This window comes from Lucilia cuprina, chromosome 4 (genome assembly GCF_022045245.1).
Source record: "Lucilia cuprina isolate Lc7/37 chromosome 4, ASM2204524v1, whole genome shotgun sequence".
In the NCBI taxonomy this organism is placed as follows: domain Eukaryota; kingdom Metazoa; phylum Arthropoda; class Insecta; order Diptera; family Calliphoridae; genus Lucilia; species Lucilia cuprina.
Window position 1 is genome coordinate 47,178,173 of NC_060952.1, and position 20,067 is coordinate 47,198,239.

General features: G+C 28.2%; 1 protein-coding gene across 1 annotated transcript; it reads right to left on the bottom strand.

The window, feature by feature from the left end:
* Positions 1–4,447: 4,447 nt before the first annotated feature.
* Positions 4,448–16,888, bottom strand: LOC111678639 (protein midgut expression 1). The gene is made up of 3 exons (XM_023440045.2): positions 16,696–16,888; positions 4,651–4,841; positions 4,448–4,593 (listed from the first exon to the last, which is right to left on the bottom strand). The coding sequence occupies exons 1-3, from the start codon at positions 16,728–16,730 to the stop codon at positions 4,586–4,588; spliced, it is 234 nt and encodes a 77-aa protein (XP_023295813.2). The 5' UTR covers positions 16,731–16,888; the 3' UTR covers positions 4,448–4,585.
* Between the last annotated feature and the right edge of the window lie 3,179 nt (positions 16,889–20,067).

Genomic DNA, 20,067 nt, shown 5'->3' on the forward strand with positions numbered 1-20,067 from the left:
TCGAAATTTTCAGTAATTATAACCGAATTGTAGTATAGTTGCTGTAACCGACAAAATTCGATTGGAAACAAATTCGGTTATCACAATGAATCTGTTTTCTCTGTGTAAAGTAAAAAATTCATGATCAGAATCTTCAAAAATTAAATTTGTTTTACATTTTTTTCTTTTTTCAGATTTAAGAAAACAGTTAACTACAAAAATGTACCTAAGATCTCAATAAACAACTTTCTATAACATATGAACTTCTTAGGAATGATATTAAAGTGAAAAGTTTCCTGAATTTGAAAATCCTGACCTCAGTTTAATTTTTGAAAAATAAAACATTTTCGATTTTTTTGAAATGGGTCTCGAAGAATTCGTAATTTTGAACTGATTACGGTAAAAATAATTTTAAAAAATTATAGAATATTTCCTGTCCACAATATGATTTTTAGTGGGTTTGAGAGGCATTTTGTTTTTGCTTTTTTCGAAATGGGTGTCAATATTGTCGTAATTTTTAACTCATACCACAGGATGCACTAAGTAAGTTGAAATCCTTAAGGCAGCTGATTTTTATTTGTTTATTTAAAAAGTGCTTGGGTTGTGTCAAAATAAATTAATTTATTTTTATTCTAAAAAAAATATAATGTTTATTATTTTTCAATTTTAGAAATTTCATTTTGACAAAATCCAACTCTAGACAACAAAAAAATTATTGTATTTGTTGCCGAAACGTCCCACCTTACTTTTTACATCATGGCTCATACAGAAAAATATTCCAAAAATTATTTGGCATTTGGTTTAGTCCATTTCAGATTTTTTTAAATTTGTATGCCCCTTATAATACAATAAATGTAATTTTGCGGAGCAGATATACACTAACAACAATTTTATTTATTTTACTCATGACAAGCTCAAAATTAATTAAATTTTTGGCACTCAATTCCAAAAGATTGCAGAATAAAAGTTTGAATATATTGCACTGAGATCAAGATTTTCTATCGTAAGTAGGGAACTTAGAACCTTTTCAAAAAAAAAGATTTTTTATGGAGGTATTCCTCCTAAAAAATGGCCCACTGGACACCCAAATGTTAAAGTAAATAAAAACAAAATGAAATTAAAAAATTTCAGGAAACTTTTTACTTTACGTATCATTCCAGAACACGACTGTAACTTCAAGCAAAAACGTTGTCAAAACGACATAGGCCCATAATTAAAGCTACGGCAGTAACTACAAATTCTTTCATATTTCTATTTGTTTTTATTTTTCGTTGCCTATTTACATAGTTTTGTTTATAAAATGTATGAAAATATTTTGAAAGTATGGTAATGCTGTTGAGATACTTTACGTATCATTCCTAGAAAGTTCATTTGTTCTAGAAAGTTGTTAATTGAGATCTTAGGTACATTTTTGTAGTTAACTGTTTTCCTAAATTTTAAACGGTTTGCTACTTATAAGCCTAAACAAAAAAATTTAAAAAAAAAAAAATAATGTTTGCGATTCTGATCATGAAGATAATTTTTTGACTTTATATGTTTACAATTTTGCTTCTTAGTGATAAGAGCAACAATATTCCCTCAGAGAGTAAATCAAAATTCGGAACTGTTTGCAAGATGTGAACATGAGAAAATATTAACTTTTTTCAAAAATGACACCGAGGCCCCAAATCTTTGGGAGCCTATAACTAAAAAAGGTCATGACTTTGGGCAAAACTGGAAGATGCAGGACTTCTTTTTTTGGTCTTTTGTCATATAGTGGTAAAATTCAACATAAAAGTCTCTTTATGAAAAATTAAAATATACTCATGGTGTAGGGTGTTATATGGTCGGCCGTGAACAACTATACTTTCCTACTTGTTTCAAGTTGTTTATATTGCGAAATGAAGTATGCTAAAGTAGACAAGCGGAGAAAATTTCGATATGAATTAAATGCTGATTAGGAGAGTATATGTTTAGAAATTGATGTAAAATCAGATTTAAGTGATAAACGATGAAATCGTTGTAGATATTGACAAAATCACTTATTTGAAAAGTGTATTTTAGATGAGAGCAAAAATGCTTTTAAAATGAAAAATAAAATACAAATTTAGAACAACGTTTATTTGATATGTGTTGTATCTTTTGGGTGTAGAAGGAATTGACTTATACCGACAATATATAAATATCCGCCTTTATGTTTAGGAAACATATAGCTGCGAGGAAAAAAGCTCTGAAATATCCAACTCGGGATAATTTGGAGGTATTTCTTAATGCTTCTAAAGCCTGGAAATCAGTGGCGCGGAAAGCTAGAAGTGAGGACTACGAAAGGAGAATAGGGGATATTAATAACCTACCGAACACAGCCGCATGGCGTTTTGTTAACAATCTAAAAGATTGTAATTTTAATGGATGGTTAAAAATATATTGATTGTGACCTTGGATAATTTAGGGGTCTAACGGTCATGATATGATATAAGTAGTGCCTACATTCTGGTCACTCAGGGTATTTCGTTGGATTTAATTGATTGGGTTTCATGTTTTCTCTCTGTTAGGGAACTGTGTATGGATAATTTGTCCGTTCGTGTCTATAATGGTCTTTCTCAGGGAAGTTGTTTAAGTCCGATACTTTTTTATTTATACTTACTCGGGCAGCATTCATTCTTTTGAGGATAAAAATACACTGATTTTTCAGTATGCTGATGATTTTTTGGTTCTATCTTTGATAAATACTTAGATTCGGCTGTAGACAATCTTAATAATAAGATTACACAGTTTCGTTCTATATGCTCTTCTCTCATTTGCGTTTCAATCCATCCAAAACCAAATGTATATTCTTTGGCAAACGTGCCAATTTTGATAGGCAGCTTGCTTTGGATGGTTGTCCTATTACCCAATTTAATTCTCTCAAGTTCCTTGGTCTGACCATAAGAATTCTTTGACTGTTAATGAGCATTATGATCGGGTGTTGAAGGAGTCCTCGTCTGCCACAAATCTCAAAATATTGTCTAACATTAAAGGAGGTTTGAGACCACAAAATGTTCTTAAATTGTATCGCTCCTTTATTAGGAGTAAAATAGATCAACATCAGCCCATGCTCCTGTACTGAATATTCTTACTTGACTTGTCATATATACGGACAGCAGAAATGCTTGCATTCTTTTAGGTCATGCTTCTTCGAAAAATTTCCTAGTCGCTGATATTGTAAGATCTATAGCTAATTCCTATATCGTGGTAGTACATATAGTCTGGGTTCCGTCCTATGTTAGAGTTCAATATAATAAGAGAGTAGATTATTTTGCCAAAAAGGCTGTCTCGTTAGGAGCATCTTTGGAAGTTAATAAGGAACTCCCTTAAAAGTGAGTGGCAGAACTTTTACGGAACTAGGTCGCAAGTAATTTATTTCCTGTTTTTACAAACTTGTTTGATTTATTAAACTCGCATGACATTGGTATATACTCCCAATACTCAACCGTTAGTCACTATAGCGTTTTTTATTGAAGGAAGTAGGCATTTTTAAATGCCCAACCTTTCCCCTGATATAATTTTGTGTGGGATACCCTGGCCACTTGCCAAGCAATACACCAAATGATGGATTTTTTCTTTTAAAGTCCGGTATTTAAAAAAATTATGGAGAAAAGCTAAATTAACCCTTAAAGGCACTTGGGACAATTTAACACCGAATTAAAAAATATTAGAAACACTATCCATTTAAATAATGCTCTATAAAACACCGCCAGACAATCATAATTAGACACGAATTAGATATTTAAAGTGTTAAACTAGAAACTAAATAAAGTAAAACTGAGTTCAGAGTTGTAAAAGGACCTTAAAGTTTTAAAAAGTTATTTTTTAAAAAAATATTTTATAATAAATTATATTAGGATAAAAAAGAAGTCATAAAAATCTTTCAAACTTTTTTTAAAAAAATAATATTGAAAACCAATATAAATACGAAAGGATACACATTTTAAAAGATGTTCTTACCATATTTATATCCTGATAGGAATTTGAAAGAAATCATATAAATATGTACGTATGTAATATTTATATTTTTTTGTATTTAAATTTATTAAATATTTATAATAAATATAAGTTACAGTAAAAATTCATACATATAATAATATTAACTGAGAAATTTATTCAAATGCATGCAAAACAAAATTACATACATTTTAACATTGTACATTTTATAGATAATACATACATAAAATAAATGTATGCACATATTTTATTAAAAATTTTACATTTTTTTATTTAGTCTTCTTCTGAAATTAATAAGTTATTTATTAATAAACAGGTCCACTACTTCGATTTGACTTTTTGTATTTAGACATAATGGCATTTTTATTGTAGAATGATTGTTTTGTTATGGTTCCTGTTAAATTCAATGCATAAATATATGTTAGTTGCAACTTTAATTATTGTTAGGAGGATTAAGTTTTCATTAAATAAATTTCAATATTATAAAATTTTTAAGTCTTAAAAATTAAATACACAGTACATAGACATATAAACAGTATAATAAATACATTTAGGTATATATATAGGTGAAAAATTATGATGGAGATTCGTTAAAAGATCATTTTGCAAAACTAAAATGAACTTTTTTTAGGAATAGTTATTTCATTTAATCATCTGAAAAGAAAAAATTAATTAATAACCGTTTCGATATGTACACACTGTAACATATACTTAGAATTTTTGAAGCTTTGTCGAAGTTATCCGACAAGACATTTTTGAATTTATCCACAGAATTTTGAACATCATCACTGTGGTCACCGTCATGATAATAAACAAAGTATAGCACAATGCCAACAATTATAATAATAACCAGGAACGCACTAATAATAGACATTAGAACTCCGACTGCACAATTGAGGCAACTGGAATAAGACAGAATGTTAAATTATTAATATTAAATTGTTTTAATACTTAAGAGAAATTAGTAAAAAAAAACACAATATAAAAATCTACAGGACGTTAAACACATAACTAAAAATCGGTTTCGTCTTAACCCTTTCAGGAACAAAAATAATTTATGTCGAGAAAAAAGCTTGAAAACTTGTATTTAGGATAATTTAAGTATACTGAATTCGGGAAAAATAATATTTTTTGAATTAAAGTTATTCCTAGTGAAATATAAGACATCAACTTTAAATGTCGAATATATTCGACATTCGAAAAAACTGTCACAAAAGTACCACCAATTTTTTTTTATAAATATAGTTTTGTAAAATGTCTTTTTACACTTATAGCAATACAATACAATTTAAATTCGTATAGTCCGATGTAGCAAAATACTATTTTTTGGCCATTATATGAAGCTGTTTTTTATTGTTGTTAAAAGGCACTTTTTCAAAAGTAGTTATTAGTGATAATTTAAAAATACTTTGAAAATATATAAGATCATTCAAAATATCATTTAAACTTAAAACTTTAAAAGACGAAAATTAAAACTAAAGTTAAAAATTATACTCAAAAAATGCCTTAAAACATAGTCTATTGTAATGTCGAATATATTCGACAAAACCACGGAAAGGGTTAAGGACATAATGTATGAGTTATATCCATCAATTATTCCGTATACGCCATAAGAGGTAATGGAGGTCAAAGATCACAAAAAATAATATTTTTCTATTCAAATAAATCGTTCACTATACATCTTGAAGATTTTGGAGCTGTTTATTATAATTAAAAAACAGATTCTTTTTCAACTCTGACCCCAACTCACTTGCCACGTATTTATTTTTGTCACATATTGTAACTTTAATATTTGAAAATACAATACTTTAATATTTGAAAATACATACAATACCTTCAGAATATTGCTTAAATACTCATAAATATGTAAGAATATACCAAGCATAAACTCTGTAATGGGTTGTACTTTCATAACCACTTACTTTTCAAAGACTACTACTTACCGTTTGTATTACTTTAAATTACTCGAGTAATGCCCTTCTTTTAATATGATAATTTCGGCATTGTCAATTTGTTTGCACATTTAAATGCGTGTTAAGAGTTGTGTTTTATAAAAAAGAAAACATTATCTTTGTATCTCAAAAACCATAATTTGACGCGCAATAAAATGGCTTCGCAGGAAAAGGATTAGGGATTAAATAAAAATTAATCTTTGAATGTTGTTTTCGAATACTCAATCAGCTAGTTTTGTTTGTTAGTTAAAGCGTCCAATGGAGGTGGTCAATATGCACCTCAAGAAAAACTGTAACTCGGTACTGTTAAACTCTCGATGTCAGAGCAAAAAGGTCGGCCTGATTACCTTTAAGCAATAGTGTTAATGACGCACGACGGTCTACCTCCACCCAGAGCTGAATTATGAATGATATTTAGCTTTAAATTTAAATTTTCATTAATTTTCATATTACATTTACAACTGTCTTCTTTTTTTATAAAACATACAGTGTCTCTCATAAGTATTCGAATTTAAGTATAATGTGAAAAGAAACCAAATTTAATAACATATTTTGTATGCAAAATTAATAAATTAATATGTTAAATTGTCTAGACAGTCCTTAGCTTTGATATCACGCTTTTTAAAATTTACAAAATTCACATTTACTTAAATTAATTTAGCTTTATTTAAAAAAAGTCCATAAAATTACTTCACAAAAGTATTCGAATTTTTCCTGTATTTCATATTTGACCATATTTTACGAAACACAAAAATTAGAATCAAATGGTCTTTTTGCTTAAAATTGTTTTAAGGGGTTACTATCAACCGAAAGGATATATTTTTGGACCATTTGGCCCACAATTTCGGGGCATATGTACCATCTTTTTATATAATATAATTAAAATTATGATTTTTGACCATATTTGCCATTTTTTTCTATTTTTTTTTAAGAGATAAAACTAAAATTTAATATTGGGATTTAATAGATTCCTTAAGGTATCTAAAAATAATAATTTTTGTTATAAGGATGTGTTTTTAAACATTCTAAGATATATTTTTGGTATAGTTCTTCTGTTTCTAAATGAATTATCTGGATCCCTTTTCGTACCACTAGGATCGATTTTTTCCGACAAAGTTGGCTAGTATATAAAATTGTAAATATCAGCATTAATATATTTTAAATTTTCAAGACAAAACATGCCTTAACAAAACGTCATCCTATACAGTAGATTTTAGTTTTTACTACTCATAATATTCACGATTATGTTGCCCATTACAACAATACTGTATGTAAAAAATTTTGGGCTTATTTTGATCATAGTAGATAATATTTATTTTTAAGTTATATTTTTAAGTTAGACCATAATAATATGGTGACATTCAGCCTAGAGGCCATTGGTAATAAAAAGAATGGTTCCATTATATTAAATGGCGTTTCTTCGAGGCATGCTTTGGAGTTATAAACTTCCACAATATATTGAAAACTTGAAATGTATAACAGCTGGTATCTAAAACAATATATAGAAAACTAGTTTCCCCGAAAATTTTTGACCCTAGTATTTTAAAAATGGACTTGAGTTCCAGTAAATTGAATTAGCGATAGAAGAATGATTCCAATAATATATCTTGGAACGTTTAAATACATATTATTGTAATAAAAAAATAGTATTTTTAGATGCCCAGGGGGTATATTAAATCCCAATAACAAATTTTGGTTATATCTCTGAGAAAAAAGAGAAAAAAATTCAAATATTGCCAAAAACCGTCATTTTAATGATATTACATAAAAAGATGGTACAAATACCACAAAATTGTGGACCAAATGACCCAAAATTATATCGATTCGGTTGATAGTTACCCCTTAAAACAATTTTTAGCAAAAAAACCATTCGATTCTAAGTTTTGTGTTTCGTATAATATAGTCAAATATGAAATACAGAAAAAATTCGAATACTTTTGTGAGGTAATTTTATGGACTTTTTTAAATAAAGCTAAATTAATTTAAGTAAATGTGAATTTTTAAAGTTTTAAAAAGCGTAATATCAAAGCTAAGGTCTGTCTAGTGAATTTAACAAATTTATTAATTTTACATACAAAATATATTATAAAATTTGGTTTCTTTTCATATTATACCTAAATTCGAATACCTATGAGAGACACTGTACATTGTTTTGATAACAAACAGTGACGTTTTCTGTTGTTTTGTATGGCAACACTGCGAAGTTTAATCTTGTACTCCAAAACATAGAATAATTTTATACATAGAAGCGAATCTGAGCATGACAGAACCTAAGTCTGCTGTAAAAAACCTAAGTCGTGAGAATGTATTAGTTGAAAAATATGTAACCCAACAAACACAAACACATTCGTTTAAAAACTTTTTATATTTTTTGTTTGACATTATATTTCGATATTTTATGAAATAATGTTTTGAATTAGCCATTTTTATTCAATATCAGTTGACCAATGTAAGAAACATCTTCGTTAAAAATTATTCTTAATTTTAAATAAACTCTTTGTGTTTTCTGGGTTGAGTCAATATTGACACTTAAAAATTATATTAAAAAAATAAAAACGATTGAAAAATTTGTTTTTTTTCTGAAAATGTTTTCAATAATTTTATACGAAAAACCATAACTTTTAGCAGTGTTTATTGCAGCAGCAGGGGCTATTTTGCCAAAGGAATTGTGCTAATGCTAAAATTAACGCTTGATATGAACGATTATTGTTAATTTCAAAGCAGCCCAAATGCAGTCAAAGTACACCCTACACCACACTAATGGGAACGGCATTTTGTTTATGTCTTAAAGTTTGTAACACCTGCGTCGATGTAATGATGTAATCCGTCCATAAATTAGCTTATTGAAATATTTTGTAAGCGGTACATGCTATACAAGAATAGGGTATTTATAAAATTCGACTCAACAAATTTTACATATACGAAATTTTGACTATATATTGTTAAAATGAGTAGTACATTCATTAATTAAGCAAACATCAATCTCTTGAATATATCTTCTACATTAAAAAATACTAAATAACTTATTGCTACTTACTCGCAATGTGGTAGGGTATGATGTATTCGGATACATTTTGTACTTTCATATTTTTGTTATTTTATGTAAACAAAAATAAAAATACTCATACAATTATATTAAATTCACACAGAACCTGTACATGTGAGAGAGTAATATTTCTTATGCTCACTTTCGTATCTATTTATTAATTTATGCTCCAAAACATCAAAGAGGATTAACATCAGAATTAATTTGTTTTTAGATTAATTAAACTTTTAAATTGTCATTTGATTGTCAACTCGAAAATCCGCTCTTAACTAACAAACCGTAGTAACTGGTTCGTATTCTCACTGGCTCTTTTTTATTATTAACAAGTAAGAGTGCTATATTCGGCTGTGCCGAATCTTATATTCCCTTCACCATAGTGTATTTTAAACATCTTTTATAAATTTTAAATTTTTCCCGACTACATTATTATTACATCAAAAGCTAAACAAAAAGAACAACAACGCTAAACGAAATAAAACACAAAATACACAAGGCATCTAAACCAACAGACATTTAAACATACATAACGAAAAACAGAAAAACAAAAACAAAAATAACAACGCAATGACGCCAACAGCATCCAAACCAAGGGTGCCCATGCCCTATGCGCTTGGTACCCTTTTGTTTTTGTAAATGCGCTTAGCTATAGACAGTGTGTTTTCTATACACTTATATGCGCTTAACACTAGTAATACGTTGTTGTTGTTCTTAACAGTATACAACCAAGAGTAAGACAACAACACTTTCGTAAAGTGACGAGACGTAGATTTTGTTTTTGTTTATCATAAAAAAATTGTTTTAAAAAGCACTTGGAAAAAATTTGTGTTAGTTTTAAATTTTAAACTTATATTATTCGCATAAAAATTATTGTATAATAACTTACAATCTACTCTCATATAATTGAAAAGCATGTCTAATAGAATTATTGAAGATTCGGATCTCGCCGATATCTGGGGTCCTCTAAAAACTGATTTCAACAGACAGACAGACGGACATGGCCTAATCGACTCCGCTATATATAAGGATCCAGAAAAATATATACTTTATAGGGTCGGAAAATTATATTATAGAAATTACAAACTTATAAATACCCTTCTCACGAAGGTGAAGGGTATAAAAACAAAACAAAACAACTTACTCAACAACTTATTTTTCAGCAAAATATACTTCATTAACTCCCTATTTGTAAACGAGCGTAGAAGTACTTGCCTTCAGTGACATCACCATGTTAAAATAATGAGTGAAAATGCTATTGAAGAAGTTGTGAAAGGAGGTTTTATTAGCATTCTAACTCATAAGTTTTAAATGTAAGTTTTTCCTGGGTTTGAATATGTATACAAACATTACGCATATATTCATATGTATATATGTTAGTATATTATTTATGTTCTGTTTTATTTATCTATGCGTAATGTTTGTATACATATTCAAACCCAGGAAAAACTTACATTTAAAACTTATGAGTTAGAATGCTAATAAAACCTCCTTTCTCAACTTCTTCAATATCATTTTCACTCATTATTTTAACATATGTATGTACATTTACATAATTCTACTGAAACTATTAATTTTTCTCTTTGTAATGTATTTGACACAGAAAACTTTATTAATCTTATAAGATGATGTCATGATAATAGAAAATAGATAAAAAAAAATAGAGCTGTACATTATTATCCTTTCGTGCATGTCAATATGAAAATATTCATTGGCGCCAAAAGGCGAACAAGTTTTGTCAATAAAATAATATAAAAAACAACAACAAGCTTTAAATAATAAAAACCCTTAAAATGTAAATAAACTATTCAGCAGCTGTTTACCACATTAAACTATATGTATGATTACTAGGGAGGCCCAGTTGGAATGGAGGGAAAATGTTGTGTTGATTTTCCCAAAAAAATTAATTAATTAATTTTTAATACAGATAATTCAGAAAAATAATGTAAAACAATATTTAAACTATTGTATGAAAAACATTAAAAATCTGAGTAATTTTCAAACAAAATTTTAAAAAATGTTTTCTTTTCATCTTTCTAAATTCGGGCAATATTTATAATATCAGATTAGGCATTTTACCAAAATTTTAAATTTCTGAATTATTTTTGTTGACGACATGATATTTTCTTTTAACTAACCTATACATACCTGTCGATAACTTAAAGATCAAACTGTTTCAAAACAATAATTGTACAGACAGACCATAGTATACGGTGAAGGCGAAGTCCGAATCTGACGTTACTATTTATTCTAATTGTGTTAAATAACTTTTTTTATTACATTATTTTTAAAAATAAAAATATTTTTTTGTGGTTTTAAAAAAAAGGTGTTTTTAAAATAGCATGATTTCATTTAGTTATAATAGTCTCGCTATCTCAAATTTCAAACTTTAAAATGATCTAATTATACGATCCGCAAAGATAAATAAATTTTTAAATTTCATCCTTTCTCTAGTAATAATGAAGAAATTTTGAAATAAGTGTTAGCTTAATAATCTCTCCGAAAACTAAAAATATGTCTTAAAAATGTTATGTACAATTATTGTGACTAACCTCAATTTTCCATTTAATTCCTTAATAGAAATTTGAGGTATGTTAATTTGTGGTATGTTTCTTTGTATTTAGCAAGTATGTATGTTAAAATACATATATACATACATATTCCCTTAACCATAGCTATGAATAGTTTTTGTTTATAGTTCTGTGGTAGTTATTTAAATAACAATAAATAACAATAGAGCGACTGTGCCGCAACAATTGAGGTCTCAACTTTCATTTGAAACATTACTTTATCTATGATTCATTCATTGGGAAGTCCTTTAAGTGCAGTTTGTTGTTCGTTGAAAACGTTATGATGCATGCAGTTGATTGCTGTAAGTTGTTATACTGACCCAAATTTATGATGACTATCTTTTACTTGTCATGGCAATAATATATTGAAATAATGTCACTACGGTGACCCTCAGCAATAGCAATTTTAAAATATATCATTGATTAACGGATTTATATAGCTTTGTTGTACATATTTAAAAACATTGTAAAACTTTCTCAGACAAATAGATCACAGTCCAGTATTTTCGCAAAATATATTTAATTTCAAGATAAAAACATATACATATTTATGTATGTACATTAGAGTGTACCAAAGAACAACCTTTTTAAAAATTTCATGTAGGAATATCTCTCAATCAATGCGTATTAATGTTCTATACACGAGAACAATATTTTATTATAACCTAATTTACCGAGCTTCACGATGACAACACGCAAGTTGTAGTGTAGCAGGCCAGAGTCTCTGAAAAATAAAACATCTTAAATTCAGTTGAGACTTAAAAATTCCGCAATTTTAAGCTGAAAACCTATAAAAATTTTTAATTATTTTTTCGCGAAAAGCTTAAAACTTAATTTTGAGACCAATTTCAAAAAAAATTGCAGAGATCAATATTAATACTGAGATCAATATTTTCAATCGCTGTAAGGAACTGAGGATCTGTTCATATTCTGGAGCCTTATAGGTAACAGAGTTAAGTGCTTGACGGACTTATTTTACGGTTTTCTTTTTCAACCTCTGGGTGAGTAAAAAGTAAACAACTAACCATTGCCCCTTTGGGTATCTTACACGCAGGTTGCAATTTTTGTACATGGATAAGCTTTGCTCAAGTACTTGAGCCGCCGTATCCCACATTCATCCCGTACCATATACAATTAATACCAAATCATTTCCAACGTTAAGTTTCATAGTCAGTCCTCTGTGGGGTATCTGTTGTTATCCCGAATTATTGACTTTACCTTACATCAGTCTTTTAACCGCAACTCACTCTTCCCTAAACCAACTGACCAGTAGGCAACTGGCCACCCGTAGTACCAGATTATGTGTTTCTCTGGTTAGACCTCTTTTCAATCTATGCAAGGACTAAGCCAGGCAGTAGACTGTAAACACCAATTTATAGTGCCGGCCAACTAGAGTTATTGGTAGCACCTATCTACGCCCGGATTGCAATACACCAAGATGGGATTTGTCATCAAGGATTTTCTGAATTTTTGTCGAAATCAGTTTTTAGAGGAACCCTGATATCGGCGAGATCCGATAATAATTCTGTTAGAAATGCTTTGAAGAAGATCGCTATTTAAAATCAGCAAAATCGGTCCATAAATAACGGAGATATAAGAAAAATCCGAGGCAACCTCTAAAAATAAAAATTGTGATTTTTTATTCATGCTCAGACAGAAATTGCAAAAAAACAAAATACATAACCATACTGTAAATTTTGTACGCTTGTTTATAAAATCAAAGCAGAGCAAGAGTAGCAGAGCAAGAGCAGCACTAGTGTGTTGTTATTGGTTAGAAACATGAAATTAAATATGTGGAGCCTGGCTTAAGTTAGAAGCCATAAAATAAACTTTTTGGTACTTTCTCGTTTTTCAAAAGGTACTTTTGAATTTTATATAATATAGAACATAGAAACTTGAATTTAAGTATGTAGAGTCAGAATTAGGTGAAAACCGAAAAAGTGAACTTTTTGGTACTTTTTTGTTTTTTAAGCACTTTTTTGAATTAAATCTAGATTCTAGAAACATGAAATAAAGCATGTTGAGCCCGATGTAAGTGATGTAAAAGAGGACTTTTTGGTACTGACTGTTTTTTAACACACCATGGTGAAAGGTATATTGGGTATTAATGTACTGAACACAAGAAAAATAAAAAAATATTTTTTCGAATGGTCCTCAGTTTTCTACCAGCGATTGAAAATCCTGACCTCAGTATAACTTATGAAAAATAATTATTTGGTCTACAAAATAATTTAAAATGGGTTGACATATTATTTTCATTTTTTCATCGAAAATGTCATAATTTTTATTTTATACAGAAAAATGTTTAACTTTTAAATAATGACGTGAAATTGTTTAGCGTATATGAAGAGTTGGTGTAAATTATCAACCGATTTATTTTAAATATAATTTAAAATATAAGTGTTGAAATATAATTTTTTTAATAATAACTTCATATTTAAAAATTGTACAAAATGGTTTGTTGGTGTACCATTGTACTTTTGAAGATGAAATAGCAAATTTGTATAAATTATTAAAGCATACTTGTTAAACATATAAACGAAAGAGTTTGTGTTTGTTGGGTTGCATATTTTTCAACTAATACATTCTTACGACTTAGGTTTTTGACAGCAGACTTAGGTTCTGTCATACTCAGTTTCAGTTCTATGTATACCTTTTCTATGTTTTTGGTATTGAAAATTCAAACAAATTTCAAATTGTAATTTTTTATAAAACTTTGTGTGTTTAGAATGCACCAACACATATACATTTTTGTTACCAACACATATTTAGAGTTTAGAACTGACCACTTAACGTACCACTTGTGGTGGCCCCTAGCCACCTGACTACCCAGGTGACCGACCATTTTAATATGGGCTTGTCCTACGAGGAAGTTAATCGTCACTCTACACCCTACAAAGAGACAGTAAAGAGACGATTGCCTCCGCTCTCGCTTACAAAGGGGACACTAAAGTGACGACCGTTTTCATTCTCGAATACAAAAAGTTTATTGTTGTTGTAACAGCTCGACTGTGGCCGATAGTTCTTTCCAAGGGAAAAAACTTTCGGTTGATACAGCTGTCGCTGGGTTGACAATCTTTGGCCGAGTATGACTCGGGTCGTCCCGGAGCGAAGATCCAATTGTCGTGGGAACGCAAAAAGTTTATTTGTGTCAGGTGGTAAGATATTAATGGAACTAAAATTTAAAAATTTCCAGAATACTATGGGACCATAATGTGACGATTGACCTAAAAGTTATAAATTTGAGTCAACCAGATGGTGGCATATTAGTAGAAAGTAATAATCATTTATCCAAAAGATGGGTAAAATAACTACTTTCGGAAGTACTACAAAAAAAAAACAACTTTTAAGAGTATAATATCTAGGTTACTTGAGGACAATAAAGAGACGACTGTCCCCGCTCCCGCTTACAAATGGGACACTAAAGTGACGACTGTCTTCATTCTCGTGACGAATGACCCAAAACATACGAATTACGATCATCCAGGTGGGTAACTATTAGTGGAAATTACTGTCTTTTTCGTATACATTGACTCTTTGTCGAACTGCTGGGTACTTTTTCACGCTCAGAGTTAGATACTGCTGTCAAAGAGCCGGGCTAGTTGTTATACTTTGGTTTTTACCAAGTTTTCTGTTGAGTGAATTGATTTCGGGTTTGAAACTGCACTTGGATCAATTTAAAATGTTTTTGATGTACAAACATAAATTTAACGGAAACGCTTTAATTTGCATCACTAAATAACAAGTTTGAATGTACACCAGTCAGTGTGTTAAAAGTGTGGATTATTTTTAAAAAAATAAAGCATTTAATTCGTTTTTAAACTTTATTATGTAATATGTTTACTTACTGTTGACAGAAAAAAGATATTTTCTACAAAAGGGCATAGGGGAGTAGGAGTAAATATGGACCTATCCTTGAAAATGTTGGTAGAAGAATTTATGTCTACTTCAAAGTTATTTATGTAGAATTTAATCGTGTTATTAGTGTTTATAAGTAAATTTTGATCCTCTCCACTATGGTGTTGTAAAGTATAATAAGAAATAATAAAATATTTAATGTTATGCTTAATCAAGCACGAATAGGTAGGTATAATTTTGAATCTGCCCTCGTAAAATATGCCTAAGTATATCACATTTAAAACAGACTTAAACATTATTTGCACTTAATATCGCACTGTCAGGTATGCAGATGATTTAAATTTTGTGCAAAATTTATTTTGAAATGAAAATATTGATATATACATATCTACATTCATATGTACATACATACATACATATACCTAAACACTAATAAAACAAGTTACAGTACTATATTCGGCTGTGACGAATCTTATATACCCTTCACCATAGTGTATTTTAAACATATTAGTTTTATAAATTTTAAATTTTTTCCCGACTACATTATTATTACACCAAAAGGAACAAGAACAACGCTAAACTAAATAAAAAACAAAATACACAAGACAATTAAACCAACAGACATCTAAACACACATAACAAAAAACACAAATAAATTAAACAACGCAATAAAACCAAACTACATCCAAATATACGAACAGAATTCACAAAAAAAACATAATACATAAAGCCAACAGCATCCAAACATACAAAACAAAATACACAGCTAAAAAAACAAAACATCTACACACACATGTACTTTTTTTCCAATTCACAAAAACAAAACATGAAAAAATATGTATTTTTTGTTGAAATTTTCAGAGGTTGTTTCGGATTTTTGCCCATATCTCCGCTGATTTTAAATAGCGATCATCTCGAAAGCATGTCTAACAAAATTATTAAAGATTCGGATCTCGCCGATATCTTGGATCCTCTAAAAACTGATTTCAACAGACAGAGGACATGGCTTAATCGACTCCGCTATCTATAAGGATCCAGAATATACATAGAAATTAGAAACGGAATGACAAACTTATATATACCGTCTCACGAAGGTGAAGGGTATAATTACACAGCATCATAATAAATATAGACAAAATATGTGTAGATGCAAGTGGTGAGTAAATTGTGTTGAAAGAGAAACATTAAAAAAATAATTAAATAAACTTCATCTATTATTTACTCTATTTAAGTAAAATACATGTTTACATTTTGATAACGTTAAATGTATAAACATAATTAAATTTTATTAAAATATGTAAATAAAACACAAGATTAAAATAGTGGAAACACTTACCAGCAGGCAACATTTCCGGCTAAACACTTGCACATTTTGTTTAAATATTGTGTCTGCTTTCTTTATAAAAGGCGTATGACTTTTTTATTAAAACTTTTTTTGTAGAAAATAAAACTCTGTTCAATTAAAAGAAAGTAGACCTGAAAATTTAACCAACCGCCAATTACTGCGTACCAAACGCTACTGAGTGTCGACAAAGGCACGCTGAACAAGGTTGAGTTGTTTCGGTAACAAATACAGCATAAACAAAAACATACATATTTTGTTTGTGTAAAGTGACATGTTATTTCAAATATGTCTACTGTCAAATTATATTTACAGGGCGATTCAAATATTTTTTTATTTTAAAACAGCTTCACAATAAATGGGAAATACCGTAAGATTAATTATTTAAAATTTCAGTACTTTTTTGAGTTGGCAAAATTTGATAAAAAAATGTACATATAATAGATCACTGTAACAACAAAAAGAAACATTTCCAATTATATACCTTAAAAAATCATTTAATTGATTCTCAGAAATGTTTGATGAATCAATATAAAACGAAATTATTATATCAAATAATTGTTTCAGAAAATAACACAGTTTTTAACAGCCTAACAACATTGGTGGTAATGCAGTGCATTTCTATGAAAAGTTTTATTGTGTTGGAAACGCAGTGTTTATATTTTACAGGAAACAATAACTATTTCGTGTAATGTGACATAATTCAAAAATTCGGTTTGCAAAACACATCAACTCATAAAGCAAATTTTTTACATTTGTTCCATACATACTAATGAGTAACCAAAAAGTTCTTAAAGGAAATGGTCTAAACTTTTGAGCAATAAATATCAACAAAACATCTATTTTGAAAAAAAAAATAGTAAAAAATGAAGTGACAAATATAGAAATAATCTTATTTTAAATTTAAAAATCTATTAAAGAAATTGTATAAGCTTTCTTTTGAGCAAAAAGGTCAATTTTGAAAGAAATATTATACAAAATAGTTATTAATCTCCTGTGAAGAATTCTTACTAGGAGCAATCGGGAAAAGTTACACTCATTTGAACAAAACTGTGTATGACTAGAATGTCCAACTTTCACTTCTTATAACCATGGTGCAACTAATAAAGTGAAGTCATTTCAACTGCTGATTGTTTTTTTTATCCCTGAAAATTTACATTTACTTAAATAAATTAAGCTTTTTTTAAAAGAAGTCCATAAAATTACCTCACAAAAGTATTCGAATTTTTCCTATATTTAACATTTCATCATATTATACGAAACATTAAATTAGAATCAAAAGGTTTTTTTGCTTAAAATTGTTTAAGGGGTTACGATCAAATTAAACCAAATTAATTTCCTTATATTTAAAATTCTATTATTTTCATTATTCCACATTTTAAACTAATAAATAAACAGTTTTTAATAAAATTTTATTTTTTTTGCTAAACAGCTGTTTGTTTGTAATTTCTGTGTTGCCACTTTATTGTTTTTAATGCCAAAATCGACTGAATTTTTTATTTATATGCTGAAATAATCAATTGACAACACTGAATTTTCTTACGAAATTTAAAAAATTGTCGTAAGAGTTGTATAGAACTTTTGCATAGAAAATACCAACAACATTGTTATGACAATGCGTACAACGCTACAACATCGATTGTGAATTGAACAAATATAAATGAGAAATCGTTTACGATTTTTGCACTTAGTGTATTTTAGTTTCTAAGAGCGGGTTTTTGAGTTGGCAATCAAATGTCAATTAATAATCAGATTAGTTAATCTAAAAATAAGTTTAGTCTGATTTTTATTCATTTTGATGTTTTTGAGTGCAAGATTAAAATTCGCAGCAGAAAACATCACTGTTTGTTATAAAAACGGTGCATGTTTCATAAAAAAAGAAGAAGACAATTGAAATGTAATATGAAAATTAAAGAAAACTTAAATTTAAAACAAAAATATATATTGTGAAGTCCTCATAATTTATACTAATCAATAAATTAAACATTTTAATAAAAATTGTATTAATTTTTTATGCATCACCTGTTTACACTTTTGCATTTTTTTCTCAAGTTTAAACCACCTCCATTGGGCGCTTAAAATAGCAAACAAAATTAACTAATTAAGTATTCAAAAACAACTTTGAAGGATTAATTTTAATTTTATCCCTAATCCTTTACCTAAAGATTGGCCCTAATATAGGCACATTTTTTATTTCGTATAAAAGTTGTCGTGTCAGGTCTTGATAATTCGTCCATTTCCACCCAAAATTCACTTAACTCAATATGTTTTTTTTTTTGTTAAAAAGTTACACTTAAATATATTTACAGGAAGTCATCAAACTCAAATTGCTTAAAATCGGACGTATCACTAGAATCTGCAAACATGTTTATTGCAATATCTTCAAACTTTAATCAATTATATTAATAGAAAGATATGCAATTTTTACTGAATTTTTAATATATATTTTAACAAATTTGTTTACCAAATCTACAAATAATTTGAATATTAAAAAAATATATACTTACAACACTTGTAAGAAACCTCAAATTTTATTTCTCATTTTAGGAATTATTTTTTTTACTGAAATGCTTATACATTAAAAATAATGCATGCTTATTTAAAATAAAAAACGTAACTACTTTTTTCTTAATTTATACAATAATTTCGTGTTATTTATAATTTTACGAAAGTAAGGAAACCTGTCATAATACCTTTTTGTTGTATATATTTGTTCTATTTTACAAAAAAATTTCGTTAACACAATTATTTAGTAATATAAAAGAAATATTTTTTTAATTTTTATTTATTCTTTATTGAATTTTTCCTATAAAGAAATTTACAAGTATTAAAATTTTAACCTAAACTATAACAAACAGTATTGCCGCTACAATTTTAACCAAAGTTCTTGAAAATTTAAAAAAAAGATTTTTGATTTTACAAAATAAAATTATTTTTTCTTGTTATTTTTGTAATTTAAAGCGAGTTATGTAATTAAAATTCAATTTTATTTTGTAAAATCAAAAATCTTTCTTTAAAGTGTAATTAATGATCATGAAATTGAAGGAGATAATTATGATACAAATTTAAATGGTCTCGAAATTGAAAACATCATCTTGAGTAACGGTATTTTCTTATTATCATCATTATCAACTTCATTATCATCTTCAAGAACAACTGAAGACACATCCCAATAATTTTGACGTCATCGAAGACAAACGAGATTTACCGATAGTCTTTTTGCTCCAGAAAAGTTACATCATTAATAATGATCATTAGTTAACATAGTCAATAAGTGTTCTCAATTAATATGATTAACATTAAAATATAATGAAACTGTTAATGAGTTGAATGTTAGTAAATATTTTACAGCGGTAAACAAAATTT

Coding starts and splice junctions, on each gene's coding strand:
- LOC111678639 (XM_023440045.2), bottom strand. CDS start 16,730: ATGTGCAAGTGTTTAGCCGGAAATGTTGCCTGCTG. Junction 4,842..16,695: donor GCCGGAAATGTTGCCTGCTG/GTAAGTGTTTCC, acceptor GTCTTATTCCAG/TTGCCTCAATTGTGCAGTCG.